We start from the raw sequence: 13,961 nt of genomic DNA on the forward strand, positions 1-13,961 counted from the left end.
AAATGACCAGCATGGTCAAATAATAGTAATCACAGCGAACAGGTCAGGGTTCCATAGCCGCAGGCAGAACAATTGAAACTAGAGCAGCAGCACGGCCAGGTGGACTGGGGACAACTAGTGATCATGCCAGGTAGTCCTGAGGCATGGTCCTAGGGCTCAGGTCCTCCGAGAGAAAGAAAGAGAGAATTAGAGAGCATACTTACATTCACACAGGACATCGGATAAGACAGGAGAAATACTCCAGATATAACAGACTGACCCTAGCCCCACTACACATAAACTACTGCAGCATAAATAGTGAAGGCTGAGACAGGAGGGGTCAGGAGACACTGTGGCCCCATCCGATGATACCCCCGGACCGGGCCAAACAGGCAGGATAGAACCCCACCCACTTTGCCAAAGTACAGCCCCCACACCACTAGAGGGATATCTTCAACCACCAACTTACCATCCTGAGATGAGGCTGAGTATAGCCCACAAAGATCTCCGCCACGGCACAACCCAAGGGGGGGTGCCAACCCGGACAGGAAGATCACGTCAGTGACTCAACCCACTCAAGTGATGCACCCCTCCTAGGGACGGCATGGAAGAGCATCAGAAAGCCAGTGACTCAGCCCCTGTAATAGGGTTAGAGGCAGAGAATCCCAGAATCTAAATCTAGCATATAGGACCTGTTTCAAATGATCACTTTTACACTCAACATCAACACTTTATAGGCTTGCGCACTTGCTCTGGAATGGGAAAAATATCCTTTCCATTTTATTCAAGTAAATTTAGTAATATTATTCTTAATATAAGGGCATGGGACTTATAAGTGTATGTTAATTAACGGTCAATTACCGTGAGACCGGCAGTCTTCTGCATGACAATAACCGGCTGACAAAGTTCAATGACCACCGCAGCCCTAATAGAGTCAAAGACATTAACATGATGAACCATATTAAGTTTGGCATTGATATTGTAAAAAAATAAGGAAATTATTAACAATTAACTTTTTTGTCTAAAATGCTTAAAATAATCATTAAAAAAACCTTATTGTGGACTAAGTCAGATTCACTCCAAATGTACTCTTTGGACTCATCACAATAGTCCCTAAAGAGTTTGAGAAAGAAAAACGTTGAGGCATTCAAAGACGGACACACTATACCAGTAGATGCATATTAGCGAATACCCAGCTAAAAGCTGTGATTTATTGTTTTAATATAGTTAATACTGTGCTGATTTGGACGCATCTCATTGCTGATTGGCTGTACAATGGGCATATCCTATATTTACGATATGATGAAACAAAACTTGACACCCACCACTTGATATAGTGTAAATGCAAAGTCAATAGATGCTAATGAAAGGCCAGTTCAATCAAGAAGCAGGGTGAAAAGGGATACTTCGGGATTTTGCCAATCTACTTCCAAAAAGTAAATCAACTCGTGGATACTATTTTTATGTCTCTGTGTCCAGTATGAAAGAAGTTACAGGTAGTTTTGCGAGCCAATGCTAACTAGCGTTAGCACAATAACTKGAAGTCAGATACCCATAGACTTCGTCATTGCGCTAACGCTAGCTAGCAATTGCTCTAGTTAGCAACTTCCATAAAACCACATGCAGAGACAGAAAATTGCAATCCATGAGTTCATGTAACTCCGGGGAAGTGGATAAAGGGTTAAAATCCTGAAGTATCCCTTTAAAAAAGTGGTCACATTCAGAAAGACTTGAAACGGCACACAGCTGTTTGAAGGTGAAGCCTTGCTGCAGGCTAATTGACTCCACACAGCTAATGAAAAGAGTGGTTTGATCCCTGTGTTGTTGATGCTCAGTCAGCTGATCTAGCATTTCTCTTCCTCCAGGAGGGAGGTGTATCGGATCCTGAAGAACCAGGGCATCCTGCTCCCACGTTACGCCGTTCTCAACAGAGACCCTGCGAGACCAGAGGGTTAGTACCCAGTACCTTAAAGGTCAAAGCACTGTTTCTCAATCCTGGTCCTGGCAACCCAAAGTCGTTCACATTTTTCTTTGTTTTTCCCCTAGCACTAACACACCTGATTCCAATAATCAGAGGCTTGATGATGAGTTGATTGGTTGAATTAAGTTTTTGGATGCTAGGGAAAAATCTAAAATGTGCTTTCAGACTTCAAAAGTAATCTAATGTCAAGATGAGTACTTATCATGTACAGTGGGGAGAACAAGTATTTGATACACTGCCGATTTTGTTTTCCTACTTACAAAGCATGTAGAGGTCTTTATCATAGGTACACTTCAACTGTGAGAGACGGAATCTAAAACAAAAATCCAGAAAATCACATTGTATGATTTCTAAGTAATTATTTGCATTTTATTGCATGACATAAGATTTGATACATCAGAAAAGCAGAACTTAATATTTGGTACAGAAACCTTTGTTTGCAATTACAGAGATCATACGTTTCCTGTAGTTCTTGACCAGGTTTGCACACACTGCAGCAGGGATTTTGGCCCACTCCTCCATACAGACCTTCTCAGATCCTTCAGGTTCGGAGCTGTCGCTGGGCAATACGGACTTTCAGCTCCCTCCAAAGATTTTCTATTGGGTTCAGTCTGGAGACTGGCTAGGCCACTCCAGGACCTTGAGATGCTTCTTACGGAGCACTCCTTAGTTGGCCTGGCTGTGTGTTTTGGGTAGTTGTCATGCTGGAAGACCCAGCCACGACCCATCTTGAATGCTCTTACTGAGGGAAGGAGGTTGTTTGGCCATGATCCGCGATACATGGCCCCATCCATCCTCCCCTTAATACGTGCAGTCGTCCTGTCCCCCTTTGCAGAAAAAGCATCCCCAAAGAATGATGTTCCACCTCCCATGCTTCACGGTTGGGATGGTGTTCTACTCATCCTCTTTCTTCCTCAAACACCAGTGAGTGGAGTTTAGACCAAAAAGCTCTATTTTTGTCTCATCAGACCACACGACCTTCTCCCATTCCTCCTCTGGGATCATCCAGATAGTCATTGGCAAACTTCAGACTGGCCTGGACATGCGCTGGCTTGAGCAGGGGACCTTGCGTGCGCTGCAGGATTTTAATCATGACGGCGTAGTGTGTTACTAATGGTTTTCTTTGAGACGTGTGTCCCAGCTCTCTTCAGGTCATTGACCAGGTGCTGCCGTGTAGTTCTGGGCTGATCCCTCACCTTCCTCATTATCATTGATGCTCCACGAGGTGAGATCTTGCATGGAGCCCCAGACCGAGGGTGATTGACCGTCATCTTGAACTTCTTCCATTTTCTAATAATTCGGCCAACAGTGTTTGCCTTCTCACCAAGCTGCTTGCCTATTGTCCTGTAGCCCATCCCAGCCTTGTGCAGGTCTACAATTTTTATCCCTGATGTCCTTACACAGCTCTCTGGTCTTGGCCATTGTGGAGAGGTTGGAGTCTGTTTGATTGAGTGTGTGGACAGGTGTCTTTTATACAGGTAACGAGTTCAAACAGGTGCACAGTTAATACAGGTAATGAAAGCTAAGAAAAAACGAAAGGTCTGTGAGAGCCGGAATTCTTACTGGTTGGTAGGTGATCAAATACTTGATCATGCATAAAATGCAAATTAATTACTTAAAAATTCATACAATGTGATTTTCTGGATTTTTGTTTAGATTCTGTCTCTCACAGTTGAAGTGTACCTATGACAAAAAAATTACAGACCTCTACATGCTTTGTAAGTAGGAAAACCTGCAAAATCCGCAGTGTATCAAATACTTGTTCTCCCCACTGTATATAGATCCAGCTATACCTCMAWCCCAAAGATTAATGGAAAAGATGAGCACAGCCAATCTTTAAATCAAATGGTGCTTCTCTTTTCCATTCATCTTGGTATTGTGGCATATAGCTGGATCTACAAAAGGGATGGCCTGTAATGTGGACTTACCTCAACAGAAGAACAGGCTTGAGGTTTGCAAACATCAGACAAGCTTTGAAGTGTAATGTCCCTTTAAGTTTATTCATAGAATATGGGGCACGTTCTCAAATASGCCTCTGTATACCTTAATGATGGTGACAAAAAAGTGTTTCAGTATAGGAATATAACATTATGAATCACTGTCAGATCAGTGTTTAGGCCATTGTGTTATTCTCCATTTGATTTCTGCCCAGCACCTCACGTTAGACTGTAAACATCCTGTTGCACTGCTTGGTCTGTGCCATAGTTCTTTTGTTGTAGTTTATTCTTATGATAATCCAAACAGAAATTGTGTCCAAAGATTTACTCACGAACCACGTTTCCATCCACAGTTGTTATGCAAGTAAAGTTCAACCGTGTGGAAAGGAAACTATGACAGCTGTGATAGAAAAAGGATGTTTCGGCACAATTCTATAAATGACAACAGATAAATTGTTTGTTCAACATGGTTGGATCTTTTTGTGTCTGTAAATTGAATTATGTGAGAAATGGTGGCGGAAATGCCTTTATGCTCAAATATTGATAAAATAACCACTTATCCATAATAATCTCATCATGTAGACTAGCCTACCCACACATYCTACCGCACTATATCGGCAAGCTGTTGGCTAGAGTGCCAAGACCAGAGGAGGCACCTTTGCTATTCAACGCAACAGTTTTTTGTGACAAAACTATCAGTAGAGTTGAAAATGTGATGAAAACACATTGACCTATAGATTTTTATTCTGTATGTTAAAAGTTAAGCGAAAAAGTACATTTTCTGTGCACTACTTTCATCACGCACTAATTTCTATCCTCAACGAGTCCGTTTGGTGGAAACACCGCTGGTGGGGAAACGTGCATATTGTCTTTATGTAGAATTTAGAATATTTGCATGGAAAACCTAGCCAGTGATGTTATTTGTCTAGTCCAATATGTCCCCTTTTTTTCCTCCATGTCTACTGGCATGATTTTGACAGAGCTCAATATACAAACTAATTTTTTACATTTTCAAATCTGTTGTATCTGGAATGGAATCAATCAGRACTGCTTAAATTTCTCTCTCGTCCTTTAGATTGCTGCAAACACAAGATTACTGGCATGTAGAAAGGTTACAGGGATAAAACTCTTTTACATTTCAGTCTTAAAATGGCAACTAGCCATGACTGTGAAACAGATGGGGAAACAATACTGTTTTAGCGGAAACAATCCTGTTCTAAAGGACAATGCAGCCATTTGGCATCTGAAATGAACCCCCACCGTCATGTTCAAATCCAATAGGAATATGAGCTACGGCTGGGTAGACCTTTTCACACCACATCTGTTGCTGTTGGCAAATAAAGGCCATTCACCTACGGCTTAAATTTAGCTCATTCCTTTTGATGGTAGAGCCTTTCCCAAGTGTACGTCATCAACACAGACCATTGATCATTCAGGATGCCTCATTGTCTAGATTTGATGCCTCATTGTTGTTTGAATGGCTACCACACAATGTTTGAATGGGCACCAGGTCTAATCCAGTCCTGGTACACAGGGTTGTGTTCATTAAAATGAAAATGTTCAGATAGGCCTATAGGCTCAGCTGTGTAATGTAGCTGCAGTGAACCGTGTGTGTTAGCAGCTGTCTCGTTCCCATCCACCCCCTGCTCTAAGGAGTAAAACTGGAGCACCACTAGGCCTGGGAGACCTGCTTCCTGTCTCAGTCCTGTCTCAGCTCTGCACTGCTTAGTGATTATACACCCACTCACGCTGGTGTTTCAATCTCTCTCTGCCACGTTCCCTCTCTCCCACTTGCTCTCCCGCTCTCGCTCTCTCACACTCGCTCTTGCTCTCCCTTTTCCAGGATTATGTACTGTAGACTAGTCCTTCTGTCTCCTCTGTCTTTCTCGCTCTCCTCTCTTTCCCTGTTTTTCTCTACTGGTTCTCTAGTATGGGTGGCCAATATAAGGAGGCCATCTGTTGACATGACAGCTGTCTGCTTTGACCTCTCTGACTCTTGGCTTCCATTGTGATAAATGGGATATACTGTGGTGTTTCTTTTCCTTTCTATGGAATGGAATCTCTACTACAATTCCATGTTGTTTCATCTCTACGTTCATATTTATTGAAATAAACTGTGTAGGATTCCATGTATTTACCAGAGGATGTTGAGAAGGCCTATTTAGAACGGCCAATGGGCATTCGTCAAGTGAACTTAAACACCCCGCCCATTGTGTCAGAACACTAAGGGGACTTTTCAGACCAGCAAGCATCCTGTTAATAGGCCTATTAGCCTGATACGAAACCTTACCATAACATCAACCAATTCGTAAATTAAATATCAGATTGCAAGTCTGCCACGTCCACTTAGTTTTTCCCGTTGGAACAGGCCTTTTCAGGCACGCAGCAGTAAAGTGGCTGTGAGTGACGACTGCTGTGGAATCTAGCAGATAAGCCTCTGTGCAAACGGAGAAACCTTCCMTCCCAAAGTCGGGTTGTGTCCTAGCCAGTGGGGTCACAGGTACTTTACTCATACATAGTCACTGCCATGGAGGATTTTATTAGGTTTATAGGTGAGAAACCATCTGGCCCCATTTTAATTTAGCAGTTTAGTGACTGTGCTGTTTTTGGGGGGTTTTCAGTGAGGCACATGCAGATGGGCAACCCTATGCTTTAGCCAATGTATTTAAAGCCGCTATGCTGCGTCAGTTGGGCAACAGGTTATAATGCTTTTAAAGGGAGCATTATATTTCAGATGGTTGACAACATAATTTAATTTTCATTCATTTTAAAGCAGAATGTCCTTTTTAAAAAGTCACCAGAAGTGACCTTCTCACCCCCCCCCCAACAAACACGCTTACTTTGCCTCCGCTGCTAAACTAAAATCCTAATAGAAACACTGTCCTGGCATAAGAAGATTAGAGTTTCCCTTTTCTGTTGGATAAAGCCGGATTTATATAGGGAGAAAAGCATCAATGTATGAAATTCTGCCGCACCGCAAGATGCCTATGAAGATGCCTATGAACTGTCAGGATATCCAAGAAAACTTCTGTTTTTGTCCATTTTCTATCTATCTGTTTCTCTCATCTCCGTTACTACGGTGTTTGCATCCCAGAATAGTGGTTACCATAGCCTGTTTTACCACCTGCCATTCAAATAACAATTGCATCATTCATCCACTCTCCGCTCAAATCGGGTGAAAGAATCCGTCTAAAATACTCTCATTGTCAGGGGTTATCAACCATTGTTTTAGATATTTACCGGATGTGCAGAATTTCTCGTCTCTTTCTGCTCTCTTCTGCTCTCTTTTATTGTAATTYAATTTTTTTTAGACTGATTCTATCAAGTGATTTGAACAGAGAGTGGATGACAATGATACAATTGTTATTTGAATGACAGGTTGTAAAATTCTAATCAAATGTTATTTGTCACATGTGCTGAATACAGTGAAATGCTTACTTACAAGCGCCCTAAACCAACAATGCAGTTAAAAATATAAATACCTAAAAAATAAAAAATAATAATAAGAAATAAAAGTAACAAATAATTAAAGAGCAGCCGTAAAAGAGGCTATGGTAACAACTCTTCTGTGACGCAGACACCATAGAAACACTGTACTAACACCAGCACAAACAGATCTGGGACCAGGCTACAGAATTGGTTGGTTTTGTGCTGGACTATTAAATGGCTGCACAGGGTATATCTCTTTGACCAGGGTTAGTGACCACTGTTGTATGTAAAGAGTTGCTGCTAAGGGGTCTGAATGAAGATCAAGACCTGCTCATCCCATAGATAACCAGCTGTATGTGCCGTCTCTGTCCAGAGTGTAACCTGGTGGAGGGGGAGGACCACGTGGAGGTGAACGGTGAAGTGTTCCAGAAGCCCTTTGTGGAGAAGCCTGTGAGCGCCGAGGACCACAATGTCTACATCTATTACCCCACGTCGGCMGGAGGGGGCAGCCAGAGGCTCTTCCGCAAGGTTAGGATGCACACAAAAGGTCATGACATCCATCCATACACTAATAGGCCCTATATATATATCTCAYACACACACTATAAGTATGTGGACACCTCTTCAAATTAGYTGATTCGGCTATTTCAGCCACACCCGTTGCTGACAGGTGTATGAAATCGAGCACACAGCCATGCAATCTCCATAGACMAMCATTGGCAGTAAAATGGCCTTACTGAAGAGCTCAGTGACTTTCAATGAGGCACAGTCAWMGGATGCCACCTTTCCAACAAGTCAGTTTGTCAAATTTCTGCCCTGCTAGAGCTGCCCCAGTCAACTGTAAGTGCTGTTATTGTGAAGTGAAAACGTCTAGGAGCAACAATGGCTCAGTCGCGAAGTGATAGGCCACACAAGCTTACAGAACGGGACCGAGTACTGAAGAATATATATATATATTTTTTTAAATCGTCTGTCTGTTGAATCAGTCATTACCAAGTTCCAAACTGCCTCTGGAAGCAACTTCAGCACAATAACTGTTCGTCGGGAGCTTCATGAAATGGGTTTCAATGGCCAAGCAGCCACACACAACCCTAAGATCACCATGCGCTAACTCAAGCGGAATGGTGTAAAGCTCAATGCTATTGGACTCTGGAGCAGTGAAAACTCGTTCTCTGGAGTGATGAATCACGYTTCACCATCTGGCAGTCTGACGGACGGATCTGCGTTTGGCGGATGCCAGGAGAACGCTACCTGCCCCAATGCCTAGAGCCAACTGTAAAGTTTGGTGGAGGAGTAATAATGGTCTGGGGCTGTTTTTCGGACTAAGCCCCTTAGCTCCAGTGAAGGGAAATCTTAATGCTACAGCATACAATGACATTCTAGATGATTCTGTGCTTCCAGCTTTGTGGCAACAGTTTGGGGAAGGCCCTTTCCTGTTTCAGCATGACAATGCCACCGTGCACAAAGCGAGGTCCATACAGAAATGGTTTGTCAAGATCAGTGTGGAAGAACTTGACTGCATTGACCTCAACCCCATCAAACACCTTTGGGATGAATTGGAACGCTGACTGCGAGCCAGGACTAATCGCCCAACAGCAGTGCCCAACCTCACTAATGCTCTTGTGGCTGAATGGAAGCAAGTCCCCACAGCAATGTTCAGACATCTAGTGGAAAGCCTTCCCAGAAGAGTGGAGGCTGTTACAGCAGCAAAAGGAGGACCAACTCCATATTAATACCCATTTTTTTGGAATGAGATGTTCGATGAGCAGGTGTCCACATACTCTTGGTCATGTAATACACACACACACACATACACACAATTAGCTGTCAACATTCCTAACTAAGGCCATAACTCAGTGCTCTAGCAACATTTCTACAGTGTTAACAAGCCCCTAATACCATGTAATACTAACTAGAGCCTGGTAGAGCCTGTACAAGCCACTAATACCATGCAAGGCTAGCTAGAGCCTCTAACACCATGCAAGGCTAGCTAGAGCCTATAACACCATGCAAGGCTAGCTAGAGCCTCTAACACCATGCAAGGCTAGCTAGAGCCTCTAACACCTTGCAAGGCTAGCTAGAGCCTCTAACACCATGCAAGGCTAGCTAGAGCCTCTAATACCATGCAAGGCTAGCTAGAGCCTCTAATACCATGCAAGGCTTGCTAGAGCCTCTAATACCATGCAAGGCTTGCTAGAGCCTCTAATACCATGCAAGGCTAGCTGGAGAATGTATAAGCCACGGTACAGCATTCATGGCTTTCCATGTCATTTCTCTCCACCCGATCTTCCCTCTAGATTGGAAGCAGAAGTAGTGTTTATTCGCCCGAGAGCAATGTGCGAAAAACTGGATCCTACATTTATGAAGAGTTCATGCCAACGGATGGAACTGATGTGAAGGTACATCCCATTAGCCAACAGCCGTTTGTGTTAAACAAGTGTTGAACATGTTTACTTCAGTGTTTTCCATTCTGTCTAAAAWGTATGGCATCCTCAGGGGTGAATTTAGAGTCAATATTTGCCTTAAAGAACAACATAATAGGATTTATGTGTTATGCCTCGTGGAAGACTGTCTCGGTTTCAAAAATGATGAGAGGAGAGTGACTGTGCAAGTCTAGACTGCGGAGTCCGCCGAAATAGGAGAACTCCAATCCAGCAGTATATATATCTCTTATCTCATGGGCTCAGCTGAAAAGGGATCTAGCTAAAACCGCATATTATGTCTACGTCTAAGGGCCCATAGGGTACCACTTGGGACAAGCTATATTTACTATCTGGGACCAGCTGAAATAGGGCAGCTAAAAATGCTCATTTATATTTACTTTGCAGGATCAGGCACCAGCTTTTAGTTACACAGCTGATAAAAGGCGAGGACAGTGAGGCCACTAGATTCAGTATTTCAGTGTGTATGTCCATGGTCTTTGCTTTGAGCACCACAGTCAGGCTGTGTCCCGAATTGCACCTTATGCAGTGCACTACTTTTGACCAGAGCCCCTACTCTCAGAGAACAATGGAAGTGGAATAGAATTATTATTTTTTTAATGCTGGATAGGTAACCATAATTTTGTGGGTGTGTGTGGGGGGCGGTGTCTGTGTGTGGGGTGGGCTTGGTCCTTAGGTGTACACAGTGGGGCCGGACTATGCCCACGCGGAGGCTAGGAAGTCCCCGGCCCTGGACGGCAAGGTGGAGCGGGACAGTGAAGGCAAGGAGGTGCGCTACCCTGTCATCCTCAACGCCCGCGAGAAGCTCATCGCCTGGAAGGTCTGTCTGGCCTTCAAGGTAACCAGGGACAACACGCTAGCAACCGGTAACCAATGACAACACACTAGCAACCGGTAATCAGGGACAACACGCTAGCAACCATGACCTTAAGCTAGGCCAAGACTGTGGGTGTGTCCTAAATGGCACCTTATTCCCTACATAGTGCACTACTTTGGATCAGAGGGTCAGTGCTCTGGTACAAAGTGGTGTACTGTGTAAGGAATAAGGTACCATTTAGGACAAAGCCAGGGACTTGACTCATTATCCCTAGTCTGACTTGATTAAGTTGGACAGCCCTGTGGAATGGACCGAGCAAAGGTGATGGGGGTTGTCTAAAGAGAGACAAGTGGCCTAAATGCTAGGAAACACAAAGTAGAAGTGCCCTAAGTATCCAAGTTCTCTAGAGACTAAATAGAACGTAGTGCCCAAATTGTAACACATTATCAGAAATATCAAAGTATATCAAGACATTACGTCTGTTTTCAATTATGGCCCAATAATGTGCATTCCATCTGATTAATCAAATAATGTATTTTAATATTTTTTGATACTGTGTACAATAAACTGCTTTCAATGACGATAGGTTTCAGTTCCCGTATCTGCCTTACCAGTGAACCATAAAGGCATGCTTGCAACTTTAGATAGTGAGGTTTAAATGTCAGATCTCGGGAAGCTCGGATTCTCATTTTTCACTTCTCCTTTCTCTTGACAGCAAACTGTCTGTGGTTTCGACTTGCTACGTGCCAACGGCCAGTCGTACGTGTGCGACGTCAACGGCTTCAGCTTCGTGAAGAACTCCATGAAGTATTATGACGACTGTGCAAAAATACTGGGGTCAGAATCCACATTTTGGAGAAAGAAAATGACAAATTATTGTTGCTAAAATTGCTCATTTTACAGTTTGCAAATGATCATTTTGAAATGTGGTAAATAATTAGTTATGGGTATTCCTAAATGAATGAAATAGGTTATGTAATACTTTAGATGGAAAACGCTTCATATGTCATATGTTGCCTTATAAAAACACTGAAGTTGTTTTTTTTTTTAATGTTATTTTATATATATATACACAGTTGAAGTCGGATGTTTACATACACCTTAGCCAAATACATTTAAACTCAGTTTTTCACAATTCCTGACATTTAATCGTAGTAAAAATTCCCTGTTTTAGGTCAGTTAGGATCACTACTTTATTTTAAGAATGTGAAATGTCAGAATAATAGTAGAGAGAATGATTTATTTCAGCTTTTATTTCTTTCATCACATTCCCAGTGGGTCAGAATTTTACAGTATTCGGTAGCATTGCTTTAAAAAGTGTTTAACTTTGGTCAAACATTTCGGGTAGCCTTCCACAAGCTTCCCACAATAAGTTGGGTGAATTTTGGCCCCCCATTCCTCCTGACAGAGCTGGTGTAACCGAGTCAGGTTTGTAGGCCTCCTTGCTCGCACACGCTTTTTTAGTTCTGCCCACAAATGTTCTATAATTTGGAGGTCAGGACTTGTGATGGCCACTCCAATACCTTGACTTTGCCATTTTGCCACAACTTTGGAAGTCTGCTTGGGGTCATTGTCCATTTGGAAGACCCATTTGCGACCCAGCTTAAACTTCCTGACTGATGTCTTGAGGATGTTGCTTCAATATATCCAATAATAGTCCACCCTCATGATCGCCATCTATTTTGTGAAGTGCACCAGTCCCTCCTGCAGCAAAGCCCACACCATAATGCTGCATCCCTGTGCTTCACGGTTGGGATGTGTCCTTCGACTGCAAGCCTCCCCTCTTTTCCTCCAAACATACGATGGTCATTATGGCCAAACGGTTCTATTTTTGTTTAATCAGACCAGAGGACATTTCTCCAAAAAGTACAATCTTTTTCCCCATGTGCAGTTGCAAACCGTAGTCTGGCTTTTTGGCGGTTTTGGACCAGTGGTTTCTTCCTTGCTGAGCGGCCCTTCAGGTCCCCTGTGTCCGATATAGGACTCGTTTTACTGTGGATATAGATACTTTTGCACCTGTTTCCTCCAATCAATCTGGGATTGATTTGCACTTTCGCACCAGAGTACATTCATCTCTAGGAGACAGAACGTGTCTCCTCAGAAGCTTCTAAAGCCATGACATAATTTCTTTGAATATTCCAAGCTGTTTAAAGGCACAGTCAACTTAGTGTATGTAAACTTCTGACCCACTGGAATTGTGATACATTGAATTATAAGTGAAATAATCTGTGTGTAAATAATTGTTGGGAAAATGACTTGTGTCATGCACAAAGTAGATGTCCTAACCGACTTGCCAAAACTATAGTTTGTTTACACAGACATTTGGGGAGTGGTTGAAAAATGAGTTTTAATGACTCCAACCTCAGTGTATGTAAACTTCAGACTTCAACTGTGTGTGTGTGTGTGTGTGTGTGTGTATATATATATATATATATTGCCTAGTTATATACTTGCCTAGTTAAACAAAGATAAATATATATATATACTTTGTTTAACTAGGCAAGTCAGATAAAAACAAATTCTTATTTACAATGACGGCCTAGGAACAGTGGGTTAAGTGCCTTGTTTAGGGGCAGAACAACAGATTTTTACCTTGTCAGCTCGGGGATTCGATCTAGCAACCTTTCGGTTACTGTCCCAAAGCTCTAACCACAAGGCTACCTGGACCGAACCGTTGGCTGTGAGATGCATTCAATAGTTTGTGGAKCATCTTAGATCACCAGTGTCATTGTTTTTATAWTTATTTATTTATTTCACCTTTATTTAACCAGGTAGGCTAGTTGAGAACAAGTTCTCATTTACAACTGCAACCTGGCCAAGATAAAGCAAAGCAGTGCGACACAAACAACAACACAGAGTTACTCATGGAATAAACAAACATACAGTCAATAATACAATAGAAAAAGTCTATATACAGTGTGTGCAAATGAGGTAGGATAAGGGATGTAAGGCAATATATAGGCCATTGTGGYGAAATAATTACAATATAGCAATTAAACACTGGAGTGATAGATGAGTGCTTCTATTGCTTTATAGACAGGATGGAGAGAGAGTATTATGAAACTATGTAAGGAGAGATACTGTTCACTGTATATCACACACWCTTGTGCTTTATTATACAGCAGGATGTAACGATTCCCATCGGTTCCCGATTTCTAATGTTTCCGGGGACCCCAAACCGAACCAAATGTAGCATGCATCRGTCAGAAAAATCTAACGTTAATCAAACGTTACGAATCGCYGGTTTAATTATAAATATTTTTTGCTCATATTACTTTATTTCTACTGAAATTACCTAATATTTTGTAACAACTGATACACATCAGTGTCGAACTAAGCATGTAACTGTGTTGACAGTCATTGATCTACAAGTCATT

At 42.4% G+C, this 13,961-nt stretch overlaps 1 protein-coding gene across 1 annotated transcript in view; it reads left to right on the forward strand.

The window, feature by feature from the left end:
* ppip5k2 (diphosphoinositol pentakisphosphate kinase 2) overlaps positions 1 to 13,961 on the forward strand; it is a 69,233-nt gene that overhangs the window by 7,959 nt on the left and 47,313 nt on the right. Inside the window, exons 4-8 of the mRNA XM_070442901.1 lie at positions 1,845 to 1,930; positions 7,700 to 7,854; positions 9,624 to 9,725; positions 10,444 to 10,605; positions 11,300 to 11,421. Coding sequence (XP_070299002.1) covers positions 1,845 to 1,930; positions 7,700 to 7,854; positions 9,624 to 9,725; positions 10,444 to 10,605; positions 11,300 to 11,421 — 627 coding nt within the window. The remainder of the gene's footprint in view (positions 1 to 1,844; positions 1,931 to 7,699; positions 7,855 to 9,623; positions 9,726 to 10,443; positions 10,606 to 11,299; positions 11,422 to 13,961) is intronic.

The sequence above is a fragment of the Salvelinus sp. IW2-2015 genome, linkage group LG4q.1:29 (assembly GCF_002910315.2).
Source record: "Salvelinus sp. IW2-2015 linkage group LG4q.1:29, ASM291031v2, whole genome shotgun sequence".
Taxonomy (NCBI): Eukaryota; Metazoa; Chordata; class Actinopteri; order Salmoniformes; family Salmonidae; genus Salvelinus; species Salvelinus sp. IW2-2015.